Source organism: Brachypodium distachyon, chromosome 2, assembly GCF_000005505.3.
Source record: "Brachypodium distachyon strain Bd21 chromosome 2, Brachypodium_distachyon_v3.0, whole genome shotgun sequence".
Classification (NCBI taxonomy): domain Eukaryota; kingdom Viridiplantae; phylum Streptophyta; class Magnoliopsida; order Poales; family Poaceae; genus Brachypodium; species Brachypodium distachyon.
Genome location: NC_016132.3, coordinates 4607924 through 4635401, shown reverse-complemented (window position 1 = coordinate 4635401; position 27478 = coordinate 4607924). Strand labels below are relative to the sequence as shown.

The window sequence follows — 27478 nt, the reverse complement described above, 5'->3', positions numbered from 1 at the left end:
ACATATAGTGGCACGCGAGTGGCGCGCAGCACGCGGCCCATCCGCTCATGCTAGCTAGTTCTCGTGCATCTCGAATTCTCGAGACCCCGTGCATTGCATGGGTGGGTCGTCGATCCGGTCGATTGACCCATGCATGGGCTGGAGTACTGGACTCTGGCGAATTTACTCCCGACCCGTGCATGGGCTGCAGAGAGCAGTAATGACAACCACAGTGTATCGATCTGCACAGGTACCAGTACCTACGTGTCCACCCAGCGTGTATGTGTACTATGTAAGAATTTGTAGGAATCGATCCAAAAGCAGCACCGAGAGTTTTATGGTTTTATTCAAGGCCACAAGGGGAAATGATGGGCACCACGCATCGGTGGGTGATGAGCCCAAATGCTCTGGCTGCCGTTTTCAACAACGTTTGGGCCTCCACCGGCCGAATTTTCCATTGTGAAGGCACCGTCTTTGGGCCACCACCGGCCTTGTGAAGGCACGGTCTTTGGGCCTCCACTGGCCGAATTTTCCTCAACGGCAAAGCTGGCTTAAGCTGAAACTTCCCACTTAAGGCTCGTTCGTTTGTGGGTTTTTCAGCGGGGATCAGCGGGATGATCAACGGGAACTTGTGCTAAAATCTTGATAATTCCGGTTGATCCCGGCCTGGGACAAAACGAACAGGGCCTTAATGTGAATACAGCTAATGAAACGCGCAACGTTGTGCTTCCTTTTACACCGCGAGCATAATTTTGACCCCAAACACGCATGCACGAATACTTGTCGTTGCATGACCACCTCAAACCAAAGAAAACGTCCCTTCCAAAAAAAAAAAGGTCGATGCATATCTTTTTTTTTCCCGCGGTTCAAGAGCATCTGCATATACATGTCGCTTAGCTTTCAGTTCATACAATAACCACGCATATATCGATCTTTATGCATATGCACGTGCGATATTATCATGCACGCGTAACGATTCACCTGTGCAATACCACCATTAAACTAAACATGCTTTTCTTTTAGGAAACTAACTAAACATGCTTAATTACGTACACTCGCTTTTTTTTTTCTTGACGGTCTTAATTACGTACTCCTGCATCGATCTGAAGGCACGACGGTAGTACTATTAGTTTCGTGAGGCCGTGGCCCATGGGCCGAACGCGTTGCCGGTCTCACGTATCAGCACCATCGTCACCGCCGGCCACGTCGGACAGGAGGAACCGCGGGTCGCAGCTGGCCGACCTCGCCAGCGCCACGGCCCTAGAAGCCGCCGTCCGGAGGCTTCGGTCCTGACAAGACGCCGACGCCAACCCCGCCCCCGCCGTGGTCCTCCTCCGGTCGAAGCTCCGCCGCGCGATGCCCCGCATGGATCCCGCCAGCGACAGCGTCGGGTTGAGCCGCGTGGTGGAGTTGAACTCCCTGCACTCGTCCTCGTGGGCCGCGAGGGCCGCCTCCACGCGCAGCCCGTCGGCCAGCATCCGCTCCTTCACGGCCTCCCCGCACAGCCCGCACAGCCAGTCCCCGCAGAAGGCGGCCCGGACGCGGCCCACGTACGCCGCCGTGCACTCCTCCGACACCCCGCAGCACGCGCACCGCGCCGTCGTCTCCGCCTCCGGTGGCGCCTCGTCGGTGCCGGGGACGACGACGAGCTTCTCCAGGTTGCTCGCCATTTCCGAGTAGGCGCGCCGCAGCTCTTGCTGATCCTCCTTCTGAATATCCAAACAAGAAATAATTAAATCATGATCAGTACACAGTAGTTGTACTGTAGTACACTTCGAAATGATCTACGTACTTCATTAATAACAGAGGTTAATTTGAGGTTTTGTTGGTTAATTACCTTGGGTGGAAGCCTGCTTGATCCATTAATAATAACAGAGGCTGGTAGTGTGGCTTTGCTTTGGGTAGTAGTTGCCATGTTAAGTTCTGCCGACTCAAGATCTCGATCTCGTTTCGTAAGTACGTCGAATTATTAAGCTAGGGAGTGTGATGCAGATTAACATGCATGCTGATCAGAGCTCCTATTTATAGGCAGATCGAGAGAGTGACTAGCTACTGAATGGGTAGTTTTCTGCTCAAAGTGTGAACCGTTAACCGCTAAAGTTAAAAAGGAAGTGCAACTTGAACCGCTTTTTCTTGGCAACTAGCTGAAGCCAGCTGATAGATATGTGCTTGTAAATGCAGGCATCACATCTTATTTGTGAAAGAGAAATTTATGGCGGACGCGAAGCGAATTAATTAGCTAGCTAGCTATAGGGCTTCATATTTGTGAGGCCCCGGACGAGTGCAAAGGGGAAACTTCAGATTTACCAGCATGGCACTGTGCAACGTACGCCTCCAACTGGAGCCGCAAAGCGAGCCTAGATCCTAGGAAAACGAATGCTTCTGCCGCATGCATCCCATGCAAAACGATAGCTTCGTTTGCAGTTTATGGATGGATCGACCGGTAGCAAGTTTCATAAGCAATCATGCACGATGCAAATTGCAGAAAAGGTGTAGAAAGAGAGATCCATGGAAAGCGATGGTATGTTAATTCATTGCAAATGGATGTGAGGACACCTTTTTGTATTTAGTTTGCATATGTAAAGCCTAAGCTGGCTCCTCTAGCTAGCATATATGAATGTACAAATTAAAGTTGTAATCATACGTAGTGTCATAAACGATTCATTATTATACATAGTCTTCTCCAAAGCTAGTGTTTGATGAAATTCATGAATGTCACCATGCAGTACCGCAGAGGAGCCAAGTCCGATATATCACGTGAGATGGAAGTGTTTAATAATAACAACTGAAAACCTTCATTCAGTGAAAACATGAAAACTTTTAATCCCGACCATTAGATCTCGAATAGATGGATCACGTGAAAGGTGGAACCTCTAATCACTTAAACATGTTTTATAAAAAAAAACCCATGTGATTAGAGGTCTAGGACGTTTCATGAAATTAATGTGCTTGAGTGATGAGAGATTCCACCTTTTATCAGATCCATTTATTTAGGATCTAATAGCTAGGACTAAAAGTTTTTAACTTTTCAATGAATTGAGGTTTTCACTTGATACGTTCCCATTTATCTATACTTAATTTTTGGTTATCAATTGTACTCGTGTGAGTCTCACTTGACTAAAATTAAACATGATAAGACAAAAATTAGACAGAAAGTTTGAAAGGAACATGAAAACATGGAGGTAGCCCAGTGAGAGGATGCCGGGCTTTAATTACTATATACACATATTGCTTAATTAGATAAGATAACTATCTCCATCTCCATAATTCTTAATGCCCTTCAATTTAGCCTACTTTCAATCAGTTTGTGGCATTTTGCTTTTATTCCTCCCAAATCTAGCTTAATTTCTATTTTATTTTATTGATGTAATTTCTACTTTTGTGGAATCTCCACCACTAGCCATGCGCAAAAGACTTAGAAAAGGTGACTGAGAATTCCAAAAGGACTTTCGATCATGAGAAAAAGACAAATCCAATTTTAAAAAAAAAAGTGTGCAAAACATCACGTCATCCAATGTTTTTAAAAAAATATTACATATCTGAATTGATTTGCCAGCTTATGGAAATTGCACACAAGGAAACCAAAAACAGACGAAACGTACAGACTACAGAGGTATAGATGCATCGCCTCCTGTTCATTTGCACACTTCCTTTATCATGACGAGCCTTTTTTACCTCTCAACCAGTCAGTCAATATCGAAGTAATTAATGAACTGCCTCAAGTTGGCCAATGTAGCTACAGGAATGCACGATGCCCTCGTGTAATCTACTGCCTTGCCAGTTGCCACCCTAGGTCCCTTGCTAGTGTTCAACATGCATGCCAACGATCGGAGCAAAGTACATGTGTATGGGTATGGACAATTTTAGAGGTCTACACTACCCTCTGTACGAGGAAGCAAGCAAGGGGCGATTTTAGGTGCTCTATACACTTTGCTTTTCCCGTTTTAGAGGTCCTGACGAGTGATAATAATCGTAATCGCAGACCATTTTCAGGCCCCACATCATAGGCGTGATGGATCCTAAAATGTGATGTGTGTAGTGAGAGTTAACTGACACCTTTCCTGGCCTGGACATGAATCTAACGCAGCTGCCCATCATGAGCAGGTCATCTTCATATAATCATGAATGCGTCTCTGAATACAACCGGTAGTTGGAAAGCAGAAAGAACAAAACAAAGGCGTGTAGAGCGCCAATGTTCACATATCCTACTCGCCTAGGTTCGTCGCTACAACTGCAAGTGTTGTGCAAGCAACACATGCATCTCGCGGGTGGATCAAAATGATGGCCTTTTCCCAACATCAGCATATCTGCAAAGTTATCTTTAGTACTCTCTCCGTTCCATAAAGATTGACGTGGTTTTGAACTAGGTCTAATTCAAAACCGTTTCAATCTTTATAAAATGGAGGGAGTAGTCCTGTGCGAGCGCCAACCATTTCCCCAATATCACCAAAGTTCCAACGAGATGAAATTATAGACCAAAGTTAATTGAACGCGACCGTAACAGTAACCCCCATATGAACATCAAGTCATCAGAAATTATTTGCCATAAAGTAAAATGACAGCAAAATTTTCTGTTATTGATACCCTCTCCCATCGTGTGATTTACATAAAATTCTGCCAAAATTTTCCCAGCCTTTTTTCTACTCTGAACTCGAGTCACCCTTCCACTGGCTAGAACCAGTAGGTAAGACACATTTTGATAGTCGAGAAGTTTAGCAGACAATTACAGTTAGTATGCTTAGAATCAAGCCGGATAAACAGCCAAGTTAGGCTGAAGGATTTTTGAGAATCTCATCCACAGACGACAGAGGTTTTATTTATCTGCTTTTGCCAACACTGGGTGTCAAAAAAATGTCAATAGAATGGACAGCCCGTGCTCAAGGCTTCATATATTGCTTCAGATAATCATCAGGACCCAATTCCTCAAGCAATCTTGCTTTCTCCAACACACTATCTTCCAGATTTTGTTGATATTTATTCATCCTGCAAGAAATACCATAAAATCAGAACTAGTATAGTACAACTGCCAGAAGAGTTACTGCACATAAAAAAAGTAACTAAATAACTACACAGTGACCATGAAACAAGGTTTGGTCAGGGCATATCTAGCACCCCTCCTGCTTACCAACGCTCTACATGAAATGTTGTTGCAATAAAATACTATAATAAAGCAGCTCTTTAACATGACTAAATAGTTCACCCGAAAAAGTTCAATAGCAAATAATGTTCCAACGAAAGAAGATAGCAGGAAAAAGCTTCAACATACAGGACCAGTCCAAAACTAGATGAGGACCACAAATGGATTAAATGACAGTAAAACATCATCATCCAGGTCAAATCCTCTACTCATTAGGCACCAGTGCCCAGCCGCAACACAACCCATATGCCATATCTGCAAGACTGCAACACTCCCAATAGCTCAGCCCACACAGCCCAAGTCACCAACAGTTCAACCCCGCTGCTCAGTGCTCGCCCCGAAAACCATCTGATACCAGCGTCCACCACCTCCCTCCCCCTCAGCCACAGAGCCACTGGCCTACACTAGTGATGGAATGGACGAGCATGGAATCAAAGAACCTGTGTGTCTTCCTCTGACATCGCGTCTGAGTCGGACTCCACTTCCTACTCTGCATTGACGCCAGCATACAACCATGCAATGATTTGCCCCTGTGCCCTGTGGCCCATGGCTCTGCCTCCCTAGGCCAACGAGCTGTGCCAGACCAAGGTGGCTGGTTATCTACCTCTAATTGTAGGTGCTACAAGTATGAAAGTTGTTGTAACAAATTACTGGAAAGACTTGCTGCTTCAGTCAAATACGTGATGCATAGATCAATTTTTCACAGATACTGCCGGCAAAGCGCATTGCGAGTACGGATTGTTAGTTTAAGTCACTTCTGTCAACATGTCCTTTTGCACCACATGAAAAAGGCTGGTCCAGAAAACAAAATCTCAAACGACTTCGAAAAGCTTAATCAGCAAATTCAAGTAATGATGTTGACTGACTTCAATTCTTAAATATCAGCATTTTCCTGATTGTAAAAACAGTTTTTTTTATCGAATGTCATTTTTTAAAAAGAGATAGCTGAACTGGTCAACTGTATCAATTCCATTGACTAGCTTTTGTTGACAACTTTATCCATTACCGGGGGTCTGTATCAGTTATCACCAATCTTCCACTAATCACCAGTGATCAGAGTTGGAAACCACTGGCTTGTCATGCAAATTTACACACATGGGGGCTATTACTGTTATATCAGTTATATTATATACCTTGAAATTTGCAAGAAAATAGCATTACAAATGAAACATACCTGTCCGACAAATCAGGGTCTCTTGAGGCAAGCATTCGAACTGCCAACAAACCTGCATTTTCCGCATTTCCAATTGCAACAGTAGCAACAGGAATACCTTTTGGCATCTGTGAATTGGTGAGAATTTCAATACAAGAATCAACTTTGTTCTTAAGTAGGACAAATCGGTTAAAAACTTAGAAGGCTTCTGAACGTGCAAGAAATAAGTGTGCATTGAAGAACTGTCACAACTTAAGATTATGTGATGTTTATGATGTTTAGTGTAACAAACAAAAGGATTAAACACTCACCTGCACAATAGATAGGAGGGAATCCATTCCCTGTAATGACTTAGTCCAGATGGGGACTCCAATTACTGGAACAGTAGTCAATGAAGCCACCATCCCTGCAACAAACAGTTACAAGATGTCCTTAATCGATTGCAACAAAATCATTCATTAGACTATGCGTAAGGGACTGGTCAACAGTTCCAATCTTGCCTCCGTTTAATCCATAAACACTACTTCCATTTCTAAATGCCTGTACATTTGGGGTTGTTCTGAGTCAAGCTTTGTCAACTTTGACCGAGTTTGTAGATAAAAACACCAACATATTTAATGCTACTAAACAAATGTAATATGAAAATATACTTAATAGTAGGCTTACTGATACTAGTTTGGGGTTACATATGTTGGTGTGCTTTCCTACAAAGTCGGTCAAAGTTGACAAAGTTTGACTTAGGACAACCCCAAAAGTACAGACATCTAGAAACAGAGGGAGTATATTTTAGCTTCTCCAGCACACGATATAACCGAGAATAGCATGACCCCGTTAAGTGATTATATCACATTACTGTCCCTCTAAAGTACTCACCATGGAAGAAAAATGCCCGAAACAAAATGCTGTTAAAACGTAAATTACCACAATCTCAACCAATCACGAGCATACCAGCACACAGCCACACACATAATTGTACCATAAAATGTATGCTAAAAAAGCACTATGGTGAATTCGTGTGTGTGTGTTTTCTGTCAACTGACACTTGCCTGGTAAATGAGCTGCTCCGCCTGCGCCCGCAATTATGACCTCTAAGCCTCTTTCCTTAGCAGACAATGCATACTCATACATCCTCTGTGGTGTACGATGTGCCGATACAATTGTAAGCTGCAAGTTTATCAGCAATCCATCATGTTGCATCATTATGAACTTGACTGGCATACAAACAGCCTATAGCTTGTCAACAGAATGGTTTCAAAAATCAAACCTCAAAAGGTATATTGAATTTCTCTAATACTTCTTTAGCATCTTTCATTACAGGAAGATCAGAATCAGAACCCATTATTATTGCAGCACGAGGTCTCACTGCAATTAAGATGTCACTATAGACCTCATTAGTAAGTGTAATGAATAGAATGAGAAGACTTCAAGTAAAGGCGGTTGGCAGGTGGCATAACAAAAGGCTGAATAATTTCACCATGGCAACTTCATGAGGGTGCTAGATAAAACATAAGGAGCCTCAACCATTACATCCAATTTAGAAAGACCAGATAATTTGCATACATCGACAGTTTGGCACCAATGGTACTATGTTTTAAAGTGGCAATTCATTATTAAAATTCATCTGCCTCATGCACATCTTTCCAGAATCCTAATAGACTGTTGTTTCAGTATTGTGAACTATTTGACGAAGTTTGAAATCAACCAGGTTAGTGCGTAAGCAAAAGCAATAATCCATTCAAAGCCATGCTTGTGGCAATTGGAAATCGATCCGTATCCTCTTTTAATAAATAGATGGTGAAAACTGTAACCAACGAAGTTATCAAACGGAAAAATGAAAGGCATGCATAGGACTCAGCAAAGGTATTACATCCGAAAACAGCAAGCTGAAGATATGAAGATGGTGTCAAATAAATCTAACCTTTCGTCAGGCCATCATTGTCTCTTTGCAGCAACTTGTCCAATCGTGCTTTTACACTGAACATAGATGGCCCCACAATTGTAATATGACCCATCTTTCTTTGCTTTCGCATCTCTGGCAGAACAATTCTTTAAATTATATTTGATGGCACAGGAAAGCAAGAAGCAGAATTGTCAACTCTCTGCAGCAATAGGTAAGTATGTGGGCTGAACAAACCTGGCTTTGCATACCAATGGACCGATGCACCTGGGATATTTAATGCCCTCCCAATCATCTGATGAGCTAAAACAAATCCCGACTCACCCTGTGGTAATTGGTGTTCAATATATCATAAAAGTAACTGGGCGAAAAAAATATAACATGTTGAATTATCAAATAGTTCAGTAACTAACATAATCTAGCAGCTATTAACCTAAGCCATGTTTTAAATAAACCATAATAGAAGGATCAAATCAAGACACGCAAAAAACATAAACCATAACAAAAGGATATATAAACACAAAATAAATAAATAAGCACATTAATTACCTCATCCTCGCCCAGGATATTGTACATTACTGCGGCAGGTGCTTTCATTGAAGGATCGCCAAGAGGAAAGCCAAGAATAGCACGTAAATGCTGCTCGTATTGGGAAGTGTAACATGCCTCAATTGTCTGATGTCCACTATTGTGAGGCCTAGGGGCTACTTCATTTAATAAAACCTAGTGAAATAATCAACATGAGGGAAAGACACCAACATCACTACAGGAGGATTAAATTATATATGTTATAAGTCTTCCAACAAACCTGATTATCATTTGTTAAAAATAGTTCTACAGCAAAAACACCAGCGCCTTCTAAAGATTTGACAGCTTTTTCAGCTACACCAGTAGCTAACGTCTTCATTTTCTCAGGTATCTCAGCAGGAGCTTCAACAACATGACAGATGTTATCCCTGAATGTTCCAGACAAAGGCTTCATATTTTGCAAAATTTGGGAATAGAACAAAACATAAATAATACTCCCTCCTTCCCCGTTTATAAGGTGCCCACGCATTTCGCGATTCAACTTTGAGCAATGAAATGTGGGTTATGTGCCACAAAAATTATGCTATGTGCATTCACATTCAAAATAAGTTTCTGATGGTGTATTTTTTATGTCGAGTAACTCATATATTAATTGTTTAATGGCCAAAGTTAGGTCTTGAAATGTGTGGGTGCCTTATAAACTAGGAAGGAGGGAGTACTAAGCACCAAGATAAGATAAATAATAATAATAATAAACAAAAGGAACATCTTACTTATGAATGGTTTGAACAACAGGATAGCAGACAGTAGAACCATCTCTACTCCTTGCCACAATTACCGAAAGCTCCTAAACAAAGGAACGATAAGGAAATGTACAAGTACAACAATCAAGATTGTAATAATCAACTATAACGCATGAAAATATTACAGCTATTGAAGCAATATGTTGCTCTGTTACTTCCATCATCTTATTCTCTAATAAACTTCTAAAAGAGACCAAACAAACATCTTGAAATAAACTTGCAGAACTTATCATATATTCGTCTTAAGCTTGCACGTACGAAACTGCCAGATGCACGAGAGTCAAGAACCAATAGTACGATGGACATGCAGCTATCAAGAAATACCATGGCAGTACAGAGGTAAGGACATTAGCAAAATTTAGAAAATGTTCTATGACTAGACAATATGTGACTAATAACTATGAATAAATATCCATGTTAACCATAATACTAGTGGGGCTTAAATGAAATACTCAGAAATGTAGTTCAAAAAAGATCTTAGAGAATTCAGAAAGATAATATCTACAGAAAATTTAGATCATTTAGTAACACTTTTAAAATAGAGAAAATATAGATCATTTGGTAACACTTTTAAAATAAATGAAGTGACAAACACATAAAAAGCTGCGGAGTTTGACAAAATTTAAACACGCATTTAAAGAGCTTAGTTTCCTTAAGGAAATAAAATCAATCTAAAACTAACCTTTGCAAAAGGTGTCCACCTCTCCACATACAAGCCATGCTCAAACCCACCCAGAGCTGCAGAAAATAAGAAAAATAATGAACATTAGTTTCGTCATCGTTTCATTTGTCTGTACACATGATTTGGTCATACACCATGGTAAAAAAATATGTGCCTCCAAATAATGGCTTGAAAAGGTCAAATGCTAGCTCGCCTTATAGCATGATTTTGGAAACCAAAGAAAAGCTTCTGATTTTAGGAATTCAATAAGAAAAGATTGTGCCTAAATCATCGTGCTTACAAGAAACAACAGAAGATAGCTCTCTTTTATTGTGAGCAACAGCATTCCCACGACCATCATATGCCAATCTTTTGCTTTTTACCATTAGAGGATAGCCAAACATTTCCCCAGCTTTCTCTATACTACTTAAATTATCTACCTGCAAAACAACACCACGATTTTATATCAAAACACTTAAACCCCCAATCATTTCACAAATATAAAAAGTTAGTGCATTACTTGAACAAAGTCGGGTAACGGAATTCCAAATTTTGAGAAATGCTCTTTCTGCCTGTACTTGTCCTGCCATAGAGTATCAATACATCAAACATAGCATACGAAAGGTTAAAATCCATGTGCGGTGAGAAGCTAAGTAGACTATTAACTGTAAACGAAGTTGTCCGGACAGGAAGACAGTTGGCACGAGAAGGGAAAGATTACCTGAATAATCATGATGGTAGAGGCTTTCGGTTCACAAACAACACCCTGTTTTTCAAGCTTCTCGAGTGTTACAGCATCGACATGCTCAATTTCCACAGTCAAAACTCCACACCTAAAATTAACCAAAGGATTTAAGTTTGTGAACAATAGTAATGTGTAGGGATGCAGGCTCCTAATATACCTCTTTGCGAACTCACGGACCGTGTCACCATCATCGAAGCTCCCGATGACATGCTCGTGACAAACTGAGCTTGCCGGGCAGTTCTCAAGGGGGTCCAGGATGGCCACTTTGATCCCCATCTGGCTGGCTGCCTGGCACAGCATCTTCCCCAACTGGCCGCCCCCCAGCACGCCGACTACCCTGTTAGACACGCCGTGCACCGGTGGGTCGCTCTGCCTGGAACACCGCCAAAGCAGAAGCAAACCAATCAGGTGAAAACTCTGCAACAAAGCCAATGGGACACAGAAATCGCCAGCAATTCACCGACCAGCGAGTCCCAAACACAGCAATCGGCACGAATTAACTGTCCACGAAGTGCTTACCCCTCGGGCGGAGCGGGCTCCATCGAGGCGCGGGCGCGTAGCGAGAGAGGCCGCGGCGGCGAGGTGGAGGTCCGGCTGGGGCGCGGTTTCCACGAGGCGCGGCACGGGTGGTCGCCGGCGGAGGGGAGGGATGAGGAGGAAGTGGCTGCGGCGGAGGCGCGGGACGGGGCGCTGAGGAGCCTGGCGTGCATCTCCCGGAGACGGTGGCTAGGGTTCAACCAGGGGTTTAGGGGTGGGGCGCGAGAGGTGGGAGGAGACTGTCGCGCCGCCGAAGCAGAAAGCTTGTGCGTAGCTTTGGGCCGCCGCCCGCTGAACAGTGGTGCTCTGGGAGATTTTTTTTTCCTTTTAAAAAAATAGATATTTTTTCTTTTGTTAACTTTTTTTATGCACAAATTCTTTTCTTATTGGTGTCCATGGAATGCAGAATCTGATCTTGTGCAGCATTTATTCGAAGAAAAGAAAACGTTTGCGATGACTAAAACAGAGGTCCTAATCTTCTTTACAAGTCCAATACTTTATATAAACAAAAAAATAACTAAAAAATTACTACCTTCGTCCGGAAACAAGTGACTTATATTTATACAAATCCACGTCATTTATTTCCGGACAGAGTGAGTAGCATTTTACGAAGGAAAAAACAGAATTCTTAAAAGAAAAGGTGTACAAATGGCACGTACATATCAGTAGTGGTTGGTGTTTTATGAATTATACAGAGGGAGTATATGACAATACCTATGTGAGCCAGGAAATAAAGATGTTCCCGCAATCACGCAGATACCCCGTGCTAGTTTAGCCAAAAATTAGAGAGGTTGTTTTTCCCTAAAGCTCCATCTCCTTTCATCCATTGGCGTAGCTAACCTAATATTGTAGCCTAGCTAGGCACTTGAAACTTTTAAACTTAGAATTTTTGTCGTCTGACAACAGTAGATTGATCGTTGGTTCTCTTTGGATGCGCGGCGGAAAGCCGGGACAACTACCCGTGGTGTCCTACGGTGGATCTGTCGGTGTTTTTAGTAATTTTAGAGTAAGAATAATCGGATAGCCAACCGTTGACTATAACATGTTGCCATGTCATTTATAGCCAGTCTAATAGTCAACATGTGTTATCTTATTAACACTTGCCCACAACTCTCTCTCATGGTCTATCTAGTAGCTCGTGCTGCATCTGGCAGTTAGCTTGCAACAACCTCATGCTATCTCTTTTCCAACTAAGTCAAAATGAAATATTTAAATTCTTTTCCAATAAGCTGAGAATGCTTTTATGTCATATAAAACAAAAATGCTTCTATAATCCCCTAAGAAGGAACTGCAAAATGCACGTGGTGTCATCTGAATTAAGAAAAGAGACAAGGAGAAAAAGGAAAAAATAATGTTTGAACCATCGACCGGCTGACTATCGAATATCACTTGCTTAGAGCATCTCCAATGGCATCTCCCAAAGCCATCCCAAATGTCCTATTTGGGGGATATGGACATTTTGCCCTCAAAATCATCTCTCAATGGCATCTCCTAAACAGACAAAATGTCATGTTTGTCCGGACACATCCCTCAAACTTGCCCCAAATTTGGGAGAGGTTTGTGGTGTCCGGACATTGTCCGGTGCTCTATTTTATCCGCTCCGGCCCCACAACAAAAGATGAGAAAAAGAGAAAAAAAAGTGAAAAAGAGAGGAGAAAGGATAAAGAAAAGGAAAAACTAATTTGGGATACAAATTTGAAGAATGTGGTTGGGTAATGAGGACGGAACATGAGGAGGACACATGTCAATTTTGCTTCTCACAAATGACAAAAAAAATATCATTTTGGGACAAAATTTGGGGAATCACGTTGGATTTGCTCTTATCGAGCTTGCAATCCTATATGACAAAATTTGGTGATGAGGACAAAATTTGGGGAGGAGGTGCCAGCTGCAGGGTCACGTAGCTAGGGGCAATCCTATATGATAACAAGTAGAGCTCTGGAGTGAGACGCGGTGAGTCCAACTGACAGCGAAAAGCGCCATCCATGCCTGCGCATCTTCTCGACGCCTAATCAAGCTGCCTCCCGTGAACCGGACTGGCCACCTTGTACGTACGTGTTCCCTTTTCACGCAAGACACGGCAAGTCGATCGGCTCGCACGGTCCTTATTACTGCTCTGCTCTGCTTCGTCATCAGCCAAGAGAGAAGCTTGTGGATATCGCACAGTGGCGCGGTATATGGTCACAGCAGTAGCGCCCGTGAGCCATGAGCCCATGAGGCCGTGATCGATTCATTACTCGATTTCCTTTTGATTTGATTTCTCTCAATTTTGGACCGTTAGTATACTAGTACTACGACATATCCAATCTATTGAGAGGTGATTGGTTCGGAACAAGAAAAATGTCCGTTGTTGTTCAAAATAGGTACTATCTTGCTGTGTGTAAACTGTGCCTGGTCTCATCCTTGAACTGGCGCGTTAGTTTAAAAAAATCTAGAGCAGCCTGTATACTGTACTAGTCCGTATGCAGTTTCGATCTGCTTTGCTTTGTTTTCAGTTTCTAACAGTAAGTGGTGTAGGTGAGAACAGATTAATTATACGGAGTACTACTTCATAAATGAGTGGGTTTAACCAATTTCCGAGTGTGCATATGCATGGACTAGCTAGGTTGTTTCCTCAAGCAAGCAAGCATCAGCCGTACGTCGTTTTTCATCGCGGAGCGAGAAGAACGGACAAGAAGTAACCACAGCTAGAGCGCCATGCATTTCCATTACGTACGATCGCGATGGAACTGCAAGTTGCGTCCACTGCATAAATGGCCCTAGATCTTTCTTCCGGGGATCGATCAGTATATGATCCTCTGAAAAGCATGGGCAGTAATGAACCAATGATGACTTGCGATAATAATCGTGGATCCTTGGCCAGGAAATTTCGATCCGCTAGCTAGCCTGCAAATCCAAAGCCCTAAGTAAGCTTAACCGTTAATTTCTCGGTCGATCTTGGCCATGCATACCGAGAAATCTAGCGCTCTGTATCCCCCGTTTCTTCCAGCTGCATCTTGTCACGAGCTACCGACCCGTCTGCTCCACACATACCAAGCTAGCTTCACTTTTTTCCGTGTGCGGCAAGGTGATGCATACGTACCCAACCCTCGGCTGTATATAAAGGCCGCCCCCTCCTCCCAATTGATTCAACTCACATTTGCAATCGACCAAAGAGCATCAGTAAACTTCGCTGGTGTCCTGCGACTCCTGCATCAACATCGAGCTAGATAAATATATAGAGATGGCGCCTAATGGTGACGCGGCGGTGGCGGCGAGGCCGCAGCAGACGCAGAAGCCGGCGCCGCGGAGGAATATCTCGATGGGCGGGCTGCAGCGCGCGATGTCGGACCTGGCGCTAGAGTTCATGATCAGCAACGACATCATCACCACCACCGGCAACAGCAAGAAGCAGCTGCCGGCGGTGTCGGAGCAGCAGGAGCAGGAGGCGGCGGTGGGGGAGGCGCGGTGCGAGTGCTGCGGGATGACGGAGGAGTGCACGGCGGAGTACGCGGCGCGCGTGCGGGACCGGCACTGCGGGCGGCTCGTGTGCGGCCTCTGCGCCGCGGCCGTCAGCGCTAGCGGCGGCCGGACGGAGACGACGATGGAGGAAGCGCTGGCGAAGCACATGGGCGTGTGCGGGAGGTTCAACCGCGTGGGGCGGGCGAACCCGGTGCTCATGCAGTCGGAGGCCATGAGGGAGATGCTCAAGAAGAGCAGGGGCAAGTCCACCAGCCCCAGGGCCGGCGCCGGACGCCTCGCCAGGAGCTCCAGCTGCATCTCTGCCATCACCAAGGACCTCAACCTCCGTCAAATGAATAATTAAGGAGTGGATCCATCTTCGTCATAAAAAAAGCAAAAAAAGAACCATATGTACCAAGACAGTACTCCGTAGTAGTATTAGTAAAGCTTCGATTAAAAAGGCAAAATCTTGTGTAGGTGCGAAGCTGTTTCCCTGTTCTTTTTCGTTCTACACTCCATCTGATGTGTGTACCATGTGTACGCTTATTAGTTTTTTTTAAGTACCGTGTATATACATGTACATACTTGGCACCATGTATTTTATAAGTATACACTCATGTATATATGTTGAACGAAAGTGCCGTGTGTATTCTCAATCTGTTTTGTTCGGTTTGGATTTTCATGAAAAACAACCATCGATGGAATTCCTACAAAAGAAAAGGTTAAACGAAGCACACCATTTCGCCCGCGCCACCTTAGCGGATTGGGAACCCCCAATCTCGCTCACTTTGGCCGGGCCCTTCGGTTGCGCGGGCCGTGGTTCGGTTGGACGAACCGGACCAGGCCGTGGGTGGGCCTCGCCACCCCCTGCGACGCTGCAGATTTGGCCCTCTTCCGCGCCTCGACCAAGATCACGCTTGGCAATGGGGCCACGGAAAGATCCTCACCGCCGACAACCTTGCCTCCCGCGGGTGGACGCACAACCCGATCTGCCCGCTTTGCAACATCCACCCTGAGACCATTGCCCACCTCTACCGCGACTGCTTTTTCACGAAGGAGGTCTGGAGGCTCGTCCATACTTGGAGCTCCGGAACCCCCACCCCCACGCCAACCAACTGTTCGAGCTCCATCACCGGCAAGACCAAGAAGGAAAAGGAGTTCAGTGGCCGTTTGATCTACACCTGGTGGGGCATCTGGAAGGAAAGGAGAACCTTTCGAGGATCGGCGATGCCACCCCTCCAGGTGGCCCACTTGATTTGGGAGGACTATAGTGGTTGGATCCGCGCTTGTTCAGCGGACTCAGGGGGCTAGCCGACTTATAAGACAAAAAAAGATGATTGTAGTCTACATAAAAATAACAAGAATGAGGAGTACAAAAATAGCTTGAGCTGTTTTTTTTTGGTGTGGCTATATCTTAGTCGCCTGCTTTTCAAGAAAAAAGCTTAAATTTCAGTCGACATATCACAACCATCACATATCCACCCCCTCTTTCTCCATCATTCGTTGTGAATCTTAAAGCACAAACTAGATCCAACGGTTGATATCTCTAACTAAAAACCAGGCGACTTAGATAAAACTCGGTTTTTTTTCACATGTCGCATTTTGAAATACCGACAACCACATGAATACACAACCCCACAAAATGTTTACGGAAAACCAAAAGTCATAGAGTTTTGAGATTGCTGAAGTCATCATTAATGTCTCACGATCAACCGTTGTGTCGCCTACTACCTCTCAAACTAAAGTTTGATGATTTCTTATTTTCTTTTCATAGATGTCTGATTCGTTGATTTTCATACGAGATTGATTAGTCATTGTTAATATCTCACTGTCAATGAATAAATTGATAGATAGTCCAATTTTATAAGACTATAATAAGATATCAAACTGTCTGAATCCTTCAATTCTCAATAGAAAAAAAAAGATATGTTTGACTCCTAGTGGGCTGGGCTGGGGTATAATCACCCTTCTCCACCCAAACCAAATGATTTGCTACGTGATCAATGCAAATATAGTACTACTTCCGTTCCATAATTCTTGTCTCGAATTTGCCCAAAAATGAATATATTTATTCCTAAAAAGCGGTAATATTTCGACAAGAATTATGAACGCAGGGAGTACTACTTTGTCCCAAAATGAATGTATTTATTCCTAAAAAGTGATAATATTTCAACGAGAATTATGAACGTAGGAAGTACTTTTTTTCTTTGACACACGATGGGTCCATACATCCTTCACATCCAAAAATTCTGACCACAAAGGAGCGGTAGCAGTACTACAAGAGTAGAATTTCAGGGGCTGTTTGGTTTGAGTCCGAACTTGCCCTACCAAAAATTTGGATAGCCAAATAATTGGTGATGGTTTTGCTAACCTACGAGTTGGTCAACTTTAACAAAAAATTGAACTAAAGTTAGCTATGAGACATTTACTAGTCAAATATTTGACCACTATCCAAACAAACACCAAATTTTTATCAATGACCAAAAAATTGGTTTGATATGTTTTGGTAACAAACCAAACACACCTAGAGACACCGCGGAGAAGGCCGAAGTACGTACTGTACGTTGGGTGCTCTGGAAGTCTGGAGTCGTACATATCATCAAAATTTGATTTGACATTTCTTAACACAACCAACCGAGCAAACGACTGTAAAGAGGAGAGGAAGGATCGCCAGAAGGAAGCTGAGAAGGTACGTCCCAAGGCTGGTCTTAGCGTCTTAAAGCGGGTTCCATCATCATCGTGGCCGTGGGTGCACTTTACGACGTCTTTTAAAATGAGCGAGACCGCTGACGCCTCCAGCACCAAGTAAACAAAGATGAAAGTCTGCCGTGAAATCAAGAGACAAAGATCAAACAATCGTTCGTACAAGTATATATGCTTGCTGCTGGTAAATACTGCTTCCTCCGTTTCATAATTCTCGTTGAAATATTACATATACCTATACATTTTTTAAAGATAGATACATCCATTTTTAGACAAATTTGAAACAGAAATTATGAAACGGAAAAAGTACTCTACAGTACTCCATAATTAAACTGCACATACAAGACATATTGGGGCTCAACAAGGGTGGTCCTTTTTTCCTTCCTCTTCCCTGGAGGCGGTGCGGCGACGCAGACGGTGCGATGCGGCTGCTGGGTCCTCTCGGCCATGTCGTCGTCGATGGATGATGCGAATCCGGCCGTCACAAATGGCGTTGGATATTTTGCTCTATATATACGCAGCACCTCCTCCTCCTACATGTTTATATATACAGCTGAAATATGATTGTCAAGTCCCAGGTTTGTTCATTGGAACTTCCGTGGATTGATGCTGGTTTCCTAACAAAATTTGAACCTTCCATGTATAGTCCACATTTCCTAAAAATAATTTCGAGCCTTGCACGTATAGCTCGGGTTTCCTGAAAACAACAAAAGGGGCGGTGAGCCTTCCATATGGTAGCGCTGCTACTACTACTAGCGCACCGACCGGAGGGTTTGGAAAAAAAAAGTTACGAGACCAAGTCTAACTCTCTAGGAGGTTAGCCCCATACTGAAAAGCTACACGTGGCGTATCAATCTCAAAGCACTCGGTTTACGTTAATAACGGACTCCAATCTTTATCTTTGCTATTCTTTAATTTTCAGTTTGCGTCCGTCCTCCGTTCGTCGTACGTCTCGGCTTTTTCTCTACCTCGCAAACTGAAACGCCCGATCCCACGCATGAAACAACCTCCGCCCTCTCCGGTTCCCCACGATCTCCACCAACGACCCCACCCCATGAATCTCTCTGCCCGACTGCCGGCCGGACGGAGACGATGGAGGAAGCCTTGGCGAAGCACATGGGCGTGTGCGGAAGGTTCAACCGCGTGGGGCGGGCGAACCCGGTGCTCATGCAGTCGGAGGCCATGCGGGAGATGCTCAAGAAGAGCAGGGGGCAAGTCCGTACCAGCCCCAGGGATGGTGCCGACGCCGGCGCCGGACGACTCGCCAGGAGCTCCAGCTGCATCTGCGCCATCACCAAGGACCTCAATTCCGTCAAGTGAATATGGAGTAGATCCATTTCATTTTCATCATATAAATCTTCAGGAATTACCATATGGACTGTTTTAGAACGAAGGAATTATGTGTACGTTCGAAGCTGTTTCTCTGATCTTATTCGTTCCACACTCCGTCTGATGCGTACCATGTGTATGATTAGTTTTTACGTACCGTGTATATACATGCACATACTTCTGTTTTATGCGCCATGTATTTATAAGTATACACTCATGTATATTTGTTGAACGAAAGTGTTCTGTGTATGCTCAATCTGTTTTGTTCAGTCTGTATATTTGTTGAAAGGTTAACAGAAACACTCCGACTCTAACCTACAAAGGGTAATAATCATAAGAAACAAAATAATGATTTGTAGTCTACATAGAAATAACAAGAACGAGGAGTACAACAATATTTTGAGCTGCTTTTTTTTAACATGTTGCATTTTTAAATTCCTACACAACCCCACAAAATGTTTAGTGAATAAAAAATCATATAGTCCCGAGTCTGATGAAGTCATTATTAATGTCTCACGATCATCAGTTGTGTCGCCTACTACCACTCAAACTTAAAGTTTGATGATTTCTTGTTTTTCATAAATGTTTGATTCGCGATTTTCTCATGAGACTGATTAGTCACTATTGATATCTCACTGTTAATGAATAAACTGATACATAATTCAATTTTATAAGACTAGCAGGATGTCAAATTTGATTCCTTAAATTTTCAATAAAAAATAGATACGTTGACTCCTAGTGGCCTGGCCTGGGTTATAATCACCCTTCTCCACCTAACCCAATGATTTGCTATGCATTTTGGAGTATTGTTGAATACTTCGAAGAAGTCATTGTTTTTCTTTTTGAGATCTAATTTGTCCGATTTCGTTGTCTGTCTTTAATAATAGAAAGTCTATTTCCCGTTTTTAGTTGTTTCTCGGTCGACAATAATATACATCCGGTTTAGATTTTCTCATCATTTGTATTTGCATAATTCTTACACATCTTAGTGATTGAATCAGACGGTTGTTAACATCGGTTTGGATATAATTATTTTTCAATCGCTTTAAAAATAACAAACCCGTTAATAATATAGGATTGTGTGCATATGGGCCAACGGTTTATCTTTTTTCGGGAGAAAAAATAATACCACTCTGCATCACTGGAGAGTAATGAAATAAAGTTGCGCGAACGTGTCATGTAGAGAGAGATTTCTCACCGGGGACTCTAACACCCACTCTCGATGACCTTTCCACTCCTACAGTACTTGAGAGATCACACTCACTAGAAGTGAACCTACAACTTTATTCACTCTCATAATATTAGTACACCACTTCTTTAATGACTACCCTATTACTATACAATCATACTACTCCATCGTGGTAGCTCACTCTCTTCTTGGTATGGTACACTACTCGTTGTGGTTGTGGTGATTGTGGTACACTTCATGGGGTGAGGGAGCACCCCTATTTTTATACTTGTACAGAAGATCATGTGGTACATCCTAAACATTCTACTATAATTTTCTAAAATACTCTACAAGTACTTGGTTCTAGAGGATTCTCCTTAGAGCATGTACAATGCAAGAGGATCAAGGTAGTGTTACAAAATTAAACCGGTTTATTTTCTCAAGCATCAGTGATTACTTCTGTACTAAAGGTGCCTAATTAAGCACATGCCCTATAGAACACAAGCACCAGTGCTTAGACAAAATACGGTTTGTTTTATGCAAGCACCTACCTAAGAACATCTTCAATAGGGTCCCTAAACAAGGCCCCTACTCACTTTTTAGGGGCCGAAGCCAAAATAACGCCATCAACAGGACCCTTGCTCAAGCTTCTAAAATAGGAAGTCCCTAGATTTAGCCTCTTGACCCCATTCCTGGGGGCTCTGGAGTGAGGCCCCTGTTCCATCCCCTCCCATGCCACGTCAGCGGTTTCCCTGTATCTGTCTCCCGACCGCCACCTCGCACCTCGCCGCCGGCCGCCGCGCCACCGCCTCCTCGCCGACCGACCTACCGCCCACGGCCGTTCCGCATCCTCGCTTCGTCAGTCCGCTGCCGTGCCTCCCTCCTCGCTGCTGCGCGCCGCCGTTCCGCCATGCAACCCACGGCCGCGCGGCCCCGTTCCGCCGTCCCGCTAGCCTCGCCGTATTTTTTGGCCTCCCGCAGCCCGTCGCGCCGCCTTGCTGGCCTCCAGACGCTCGCCGCGCCGTCCGACGCGCCTCGCCCTAGCCGCCCCGCTAGCCATCGACCTGCTCAGCAAAATGAGGAAAGTGAGGAGGCCGAAGGAAGAAGATGAGAGGAGAAAAAGAAAAGAAAAGACCCAATGGCATGCGGGTCCCACTAGTCATTGTAATAGCAAAACTAAATAGGGGCTGATATTTAGGAGCTACTGCTGAAAATTGAGTTGAAATAAGCGCTGAAAAATTTAGGGAGAAGTCCCTAAATAACAAATAGGGGCCATGTTTTAAGGGCCACTGTTGAAGATGCTCTAAGCACCTTGCATTGAACATGCTCTACCCGGTACCTTACATGGTAAGTAGCAAAACTTTTCGAGTAACATTTCAAGGCTTCTTGAATATTCCAATCCTCTCGCGACACTAGAAGGCTCATTGTAAATATTTTTTCCTCCAATATCCAAAGTATTCTAAAATCTTTTAAGTATGCATAGCTAATTCTCAATACTCTTTGGTTATTCAGAGTATTTCTCAGCCTGCCATTATTGACTGCCGACCTCAACACACTCACACTGCCACACTGGTCCGTCCCCGTTTGGCGCAGCTGCGCCATAAGAGCAAGAATAATAAGGGATGCAGCAGGCTATAAGGATTTAAATATGTTATCTTTGCTTAGTTGGAGGGGGGAGAATATGAGAGAGAAGAGGAGTGGGCTATTAGGGCATCTACAACAAGGTGATACTTAAGCCATTACTAAGAGGAAAGTGAATATTTTATTTTGCACTAGTAACAACACCTCCAATAGATGGTTACTAAGATCTAGTACTAAGATTGAAAAAAAAAATAGATGAATGTGAGAGGATGGGACCCACAAAATAAGATTTTAGTAACAAGAGATCTCTCCAACAAGTGTTTTGTTGTTACTTATGTCTTGGTACAAGAGCCAAATCAGTTTTTTATACAAGTAACCACTACTTCACTTTTCATGCATTTTCATTTCCACATCATCAAAAGTCTTACATGACACACCCTTAGTACCTGCTGACATGTACTATTGAAGATGCTCTTATCTAATAGTCAACTGAATCACGTGCTCCTAAGAACCATGTGAGAATGCAGCGTGGGCCATATATTGATAAAGTACTATAATCTTATAACCAACTATTATACATGGTAGCTATTGCACAAACTATGGATACATGGCACCAGCTTTATATCCGAGTGTTGGCATTAAATCTTGCGCTAACCGACGACGAAAGCGACACGTCTATGCAGCTTCTACGATGCCGCCGACATAGTTGCCCACGATGCCACGATCTTTCTAGGAGAGAGGACTTGGATCTTACGCTCATTAAAAAACAATATTACTCCTCCTATCATCTTGTAATCCCAAAATAAATAAATTATGAGGCTCACCACTTATCATCAGACAGACAGTGAGACCACTGAGACGTCATTCTTGACCATTGGTTCGAAGAACTAGCAATTGATTTCCCTTCGGCCCACAAATCATCGGAGATTTCGATTTCGATCTGATGAGTCCACGCCACGGTGAGCGTGGGCGCTGGGGATTTGGTAACGTTAATTCAGAGCTGCGCGCTTCAACTGGTCGAAGCTTCCGCAATGGCTTGCTCACTTTCGTCAGCCACATCCTCCATAAAACCTGCACCGATTCAGGATGTGAGCACGGCCAGCCGCATCTCAGCACCACAAAGCACAGCACATTGGTATCCGGGGACAAGCCAAAGGGAACCAAGTACCCACCGTAGCCAATCCAATGGAGTCTGTCGCCGTGGTGGCGGTGCCGTTCCCGATGCAGGGACACCTGAACCAGCTCCTGCACCTCTCCCTCCAGCTCGCCTCCCGCGGGCTGGAGCTCCACTACGCGGCGCCGGCGGCCCACGTCCGCCAGGCCCGCGCGCGCGTCCAGGGCTGGCCCGCTGCGGCGCTCCGCTCGATCCATTTCCACGAGCTCGGGATCGCGGCCTTCTCCGCCCCGCCTCCGGACCCGGACGCCGCGTCGCCGTTCCCCACCCACATCATGCCCATGTGGGCCGCCTACATCGCCGACGCGGCCGCCCCGCTCGCCGCGCTCCTCCGGGAACTCTCGGCCTCCCGCCGCCGCGTCGTCGTGGTCCACGACGTCCTCAACTCCTTCGCCGCCGTGGAGGCCGCCCGGCTCTCCAAAGGTAACGGGGAGTCGTTCGGGCTCTACTGCGGCGCCGTGTCCTACATGGTCGGGATGATGCACGGCGCCGGGCACGGGCTCCTCCGGGAGAACGGGCTCGAGTACGCCCCCATGGACGCGTACGTGTCCAAGGAGTTCATGGACTGCGCCAGGGAACAGTCCAGCATGGCTCAGGCGGTGTCGCGCGGCGGCGGCATTATCACAAACACCTGCCGCGCGCTCGAGGGCGAGTTCGTGGACGCCGTCGCCGAGAACCTGGCTGCCGCGGGGCAGAAGCTCTTCGCCGTCGGGCCGTTGAACCCGCTGCTAGAGCCGGATTACCGCCTGGACGCGACAGCGCATGGCGATCAGCAGCCGCGGCACGAGTGCCTGGACTGGCTGGACAAGCAGCCGGCGGCGTCGGTGCTCTACGTGTCCTTCGGCTCGACATCCTCGCTCCGAGGGGCGCAGGTCAAGGAGCTCGCGGACGCGCTGCACGGCAGCAAGCAGCGGTTCATCTGGGTGCTCCGCGACGCCGACCGCGGCAACGTGTTCACGGCCGACGCCGATGCCGACACCGACAGGCACGCGAATCTGCTGTCAGAGTTCACCGCTCAAACCAAAGGAACGGGGCTGGTGATCACCGGGTGGGCGCCGCAGCTGGAGATCCTGGCGCACGGTGCCACGGCGGCGTTCATGAGCCACTGCGGCTGGAACTCCACCGTGGAGAGCATGAGCCACGGGAAGCCGATGCTGGCCTGGCCCATGCATTCGGACCAGCCATGGGACGCGCAGTTCGTGTGCAGACACCTCAAGGCCGGCATCCTGGTGAGGCCGTGGGAGGAACACGGCGAGGTGACGCCCGCGGCGGCCATACGAGCGGCGATCGAGACGGCGATGGTCGGCGAGGAAGGGAAAGCGATGAGGGCGCGCGCCATGGCGCTCGGGGAGGCCGTTCGGTCCTGCGCGGCTGTGGGCGGGTCGTCGCGCGAGGATTTGGAAGTTCTCGTTGCTCACGTTACTAGGTGAAATGAAACTTCTCTAGAATTTGAGCTATGTTCGATTTTAGTTTTCAAACTTACACTTTTACAAGTCATGTCCGAACTTTGGACAAAATTTTGAAATTGCAATAAAAATGTCGGAAGTTTGTAAGGCTGAGGGCCTCTGTTTGGACAGAGTTGCAATGATCGAAACAATGCTATTGGTATCCTTCAACACCTTGAATCGTTCGTGTAAGAAGTATACGACCTGCCATGTCATGTTGCTGCAGTTGCTCGAGTAATTATCAATCAGTCAACTCACGGCACCATAATATATGTTTTTTTAGGGCAATGCACTATGTGAAAATGTGATCCGATACGATATCGTCATTGGAACTTGGGCTCGCAAGTCGCAAGCTGACCTTCTTTAGAAAGTTGCGCGTTGGCCACGATTGGATTCTGTGACACGCTTGCACTGAATTTTCGTATTTGTGGTTTTGTTTGAGCGGATGGTTAATTTTCCTATTTTTCGGTGATCCGAAAAATTCTTATTTCCGCGTCAAACGATTATTCTGAAAGTGCAAAACAAAATTCTTAGCGCCAGTCTAACTGCAATTCTCGTTGGACAGCCCGTGCGTGAGAGCTCAGAGAAGCTACAATTGAATGTCGATTTAGAGAATAGTTCAGCAGTGGATCATTGCGCCATGTGGTGTCCTACGGCTGTGGGTCTCACCAACCAGGTTTGCCAAGATGCACCATGTCAAATATTTCTGTTATAATCGACTTTTTGGTCTTTGTTTTAGTGGTAGCCGGCCAATATTTTGGCTTGCCAATGTTCTTTTACCAACTCATTTTTTATTTGCCAAAATTAGCCAGCTCATTGGCAAACAAAAGGTTCACTAATATTTTGGCTAGTCTCAAATTTTTATAAGGGCGAGTTGAGGCTGACACACCTAAATCTCATAATTTTGGTACCATGTATGTGCTCCATTGTCCCCATAGTTGTGCTTAAGTAAAAGGATCCAAGGATTACGGTTTTGTGAAACTAAAACCACAATTGTTCTGGTTCCTTGATATCTACTCATCTCATTTTCATTTGTATGAATGAATAAGATAGATCCGCAACTCGGCGATTCCGGGTGGCCGATGTTGCAATCCTCCTACGGTGCTTCTAGTCGCAAATAGCAAATCAAGGGACACAATCTTGATTCAACTTGTTCTAGTTTGGTCCGAAGTCAAAATTCGATCAAGTTTGTAGACAAAAGTTATCAGCATATGCAACACCAACTTAGTATCTTGAGATATGCCATTAAATATATTTTCATGTCGTATATATTTGGGATTATAAACTAAAGTTATGTAACTCTGTCGATGATGAAAAATATATATTCTTAAATGGGACTCTCTCTCCCTGGCTCATGGGAGAATGGGCCAATTTTTGTTTTTCGAGAATAGGGCGAATGGGCCATTAGGTTGGGTCATGGCTCTGTTTGAGACGGGCTGTAACCAGCCCGCGTATAAATAGATAACAGGCCAGTACAAGGCCCACCTTGCCTTGCAATAACGCTGGAGTGACCTCCTTCGGCCTCGATCGTCGTCATCGTGATCCTTTGCCATTTTATTTCACGTACGCGACAATACAAGAGATCTCGATTTCTCTCTGCTGTCTACTCCGTTCAACAAACGGACCAGGCCGCACATGATTGGCGACGGTAGCGGTTCCCAGCAAAGCTAGCTATCTGCATATGGCATCAAGGTCACCAACGCCTTCATCAGCCACTGTTACAGACGTGCCAATCCTTTTAACTCAACTTTTGCAACTGCGTGCGTGGTGCTCTCTCTTCTTTTGTCTTTGCTGCAGCGTGTTTCGTCAATGCATGGCCACACATATCATTGTCAACTGCAGAGGGCCAGACCAGCCGTAGCTCGCAGTGCTAGGTGTCGATTCCGGCCTGGCATTGCCTTGGATTTGATACGATCGGATCGGCGTGTTCAATTGGCTCCATATCCACGAATCCCGGCTGTGTAAATGTTCGTCCTCACAAGTCACAACAACCCACCGTACTAATCTTTCGGATCGATCCAAGGACGAGGATATATCGGACGATGCAACCGATGGGAGGCGAATGGGCAACACGACACGTTGCTGCATGTGGACGCCGGCCGGGCCGGGACCAAGAGTGATCGGGAGTACGCAAGTACGTGCAGCTACCTAAGCTTTGTGGCACAGCTTCAATGGATGGATCTTGGAACTTGGATGGTTAATGCCCAATTATTAGCTAGCTAAAGCCTGCCGGCCGGTACAAGCAACTAGCTGCAGCATGTGTAGCTACACGCATGTAGCTACACGTATGCCGATGGCACTGTTGGCTAGCTGCATCCCGTCAATCCCCCAACGGCATATGTAGCTACACGTATGCCGATGGCACTGTTGGCTAATTAGTTTGGTGTGGGCGCGATGGCTGGCTGGCTATGGCTATGGCTGGACAGGGACGCGACGCCGACGGACGAGCCACATGAGACGGGGCTTAAGACGGAGCATGTACTTGATTTGGCACATGAAACGTTTCCGAGCTTGTTTCGTTTCTTTCCATCAGTGGAAGGAAGGTTGATGATGCTGGTGTGTGTCTCGCGATGCAGAGTTGTACTGCCGATCCGGGCTGTGTTGGTGTGGTTGGTTTTGCCGCCCGGTGCAGGCCGGAGAGACGAAGGATCGATGGAGAGTATGCGTCGCGTTCTGGCTGCCGCATCGGGCCTGCAGCAATAACTGCACGCGGCAGGCGCCGGACAGCAGAAGACAGTGATATTTCATCGGACGCCGCTGGCAAGTTCAATCTGGTTAAGCTGTGGGAAAAAAAAGTTCAATCTGGTTGACATTAGGTGCCCCTCGCAAACAATTTTTTTTTTTGGTGTTGGCAGCGACGAGTGTGTTTATGTCTTCATTAAGTTAATATGATAATTTATGGAATTTAAGCTCAGAGCATTTTTGTTTGGCTGTGATATGACACGGAGAACTAAAGTTGTCACCCCACAGAATTAAACGTTCGCTCCTTAGTTAACCTTCTGGCACGAAGAACCAAAGTTGACATGCGCAATGAACTAAAGTTGTCATTCTCAAAAACAAAAGTTCTCATTCTACAGAAGAAAGTTGACACGCCATAGTACTAAAAGTTGTCACCACACAAGACGCGTGTCGCGATCTCGCATAACCAACCGATCGTTCGCTCCGAGAAATTAAAGAGCGAACATCCGCTCACTATA

At 45.1% G+C, this 27478-nt stretch overlaps 4 protein-coding genes across 4 annotated transcripts; 2 read left to right on the top strand and 2 right to left on the bottom strand.

Moving 5' to 3' along the window:
* Positions 1 to 804: 804 nt before the first annotated feature.
* Positions 805 to 1963, bottom strand: LOC104583038. Its single transcript, XM_010234703.3, has 2 exons — positions 1817 to 1963; positions 805 to 1688 (listed from the first exon to the last, which is right to left on the bottom strand). Exons 1-2 carry the CDS (start codon positions 1892 to 1894, stop codon positions 1152 to 1154), a joined length of 615 nt encoding a protein of 204 aa, XP_010233005.2. The 5' UTR covers positions 1895 to 1963; the 3' UTR covers positions 805 to 1151.
* Positions 1964 to 4505: 2542 nt separating this feature from the next.
* On the bottom strand, positions 4506 to 11743 carry LOC100840405 (phosphoribosylaminoimidazole carboxylase, chloroplastic). Its single transcript, XM_010232283.3, has 16 exons — positions 11423 to 11743; positions 11061 to 11276; positions 10880 to 10991; positions 10679 to 10741; positions 10460 to 10598; positions 10180 to 10235; positions 9468 to 9541; positions 8975 to 9122; positions 8716 to 8889; positions 8404 to 8491; positions 8188 to 8301; positions 7534 to 7631; positions 7316 to 7433; positions 6581 to 6675; positions 6291 to 6397; positions 4506 to 4962 (listed from the first exon to the last, which is right to left on the bottom strand). The coding sequence occupies exons 1-16, from the start codon at positions 11611 to 11613 to the stop codon at positions 4857 to 4859; spliced, it is 1899 nt and encodes a 632-aa protein (XP_010230585.1). The 5' UTR covers positions 11614 to 11743; the 3' UTR covers positions 4506 to 4856.
* Positions 11744 to 14399: 2656 nt separating this feature from the next.
* LOC100840103 lies at positions 14400 to 15537 on the top strand. The gene has a single exon (XM_003565417.4). The coding sequence runs from the start codon at positions 14664 to 14666 to the stop codon at positions 15243 to 15245; it is 582 nt and encodes a 193-aa protein (XP_003565465.1). The 5' UTR covers positions 14400 to 14663; the 3' UTR covers positions 15246 to 15537.
* Positions 15538 to 22466: 6929 nt separating this feature from the next.
* Positions 22467 to 24461, top strand: LOC100828778 (putative cis-zeatin O-glucosyltransferase). Its single transcript, XM_003565008.4, has one exon. The coding sequence runs from the start codon at positions 22848 to 22850 to the stop codon at positions 24264 to 24266; it is 1419 nt and encodes a 472-aa protein (XP_003565056.1). The 5' UTR covers positions 22467 to 22847; the 3' UTR covers positions 24267 to 24461.
* Positions 24462 to 27478: the final 3017 nt, after the last annotated feature.

Bases quoted from the DNA above. Each gene is read 5' to 3' on its own strand.
- LOC100840103 (XM_003565417.4), top strand. From the start codon at position 14,664: ATGGCGCCTAATGGTGACGCGGCGGTGGCGGCGAGGCCGCAGCAGACG.
- LOC104583038 (XM_010234703.3), bottom strand. From the start codon at position 1,894: ATGGCAACTACTACCCAAAGCAAAGCCACACTACCAGCCTCTGTTATT. The intron at 1,689-1,816 runs GTAATTAACCAA...TTGGATATTCAG, and splicing joins CAAGCAGGCTTCCACCCAAG to AAGGAGGATCAGCAAGAGCT.
- LOC100840405 (XM_010232283.3), bottom strand. From the start codon at position 11,613: ATGCACGCCAGGCTCCTCAGCGCCCCGTCCCGCGCCTCCGCCGCAGCC. The intron at 11,277-11,422 runs GTAAGCACTTCG...GCGGTGTTCCAG, and splicing joins GAGCCCGCTCCGCCCGAGGG to GCAGAGCGACCCACCGGTGC. The intron at 7,632-8,187 runs GTTAGATTTATT...TCTTAATTGCAG, and splicing joins CAATGATGGCCTGACGAAAG to TGAGACCTCGTGCTGCAATA.
- LOC100828778 (XM_003565008.4), top strand. From the start codon at position 22,848: ATGGAGTCTGTCGCCGTGGTGGCGGTGCCGTTCCCGATGCAGGGACAC.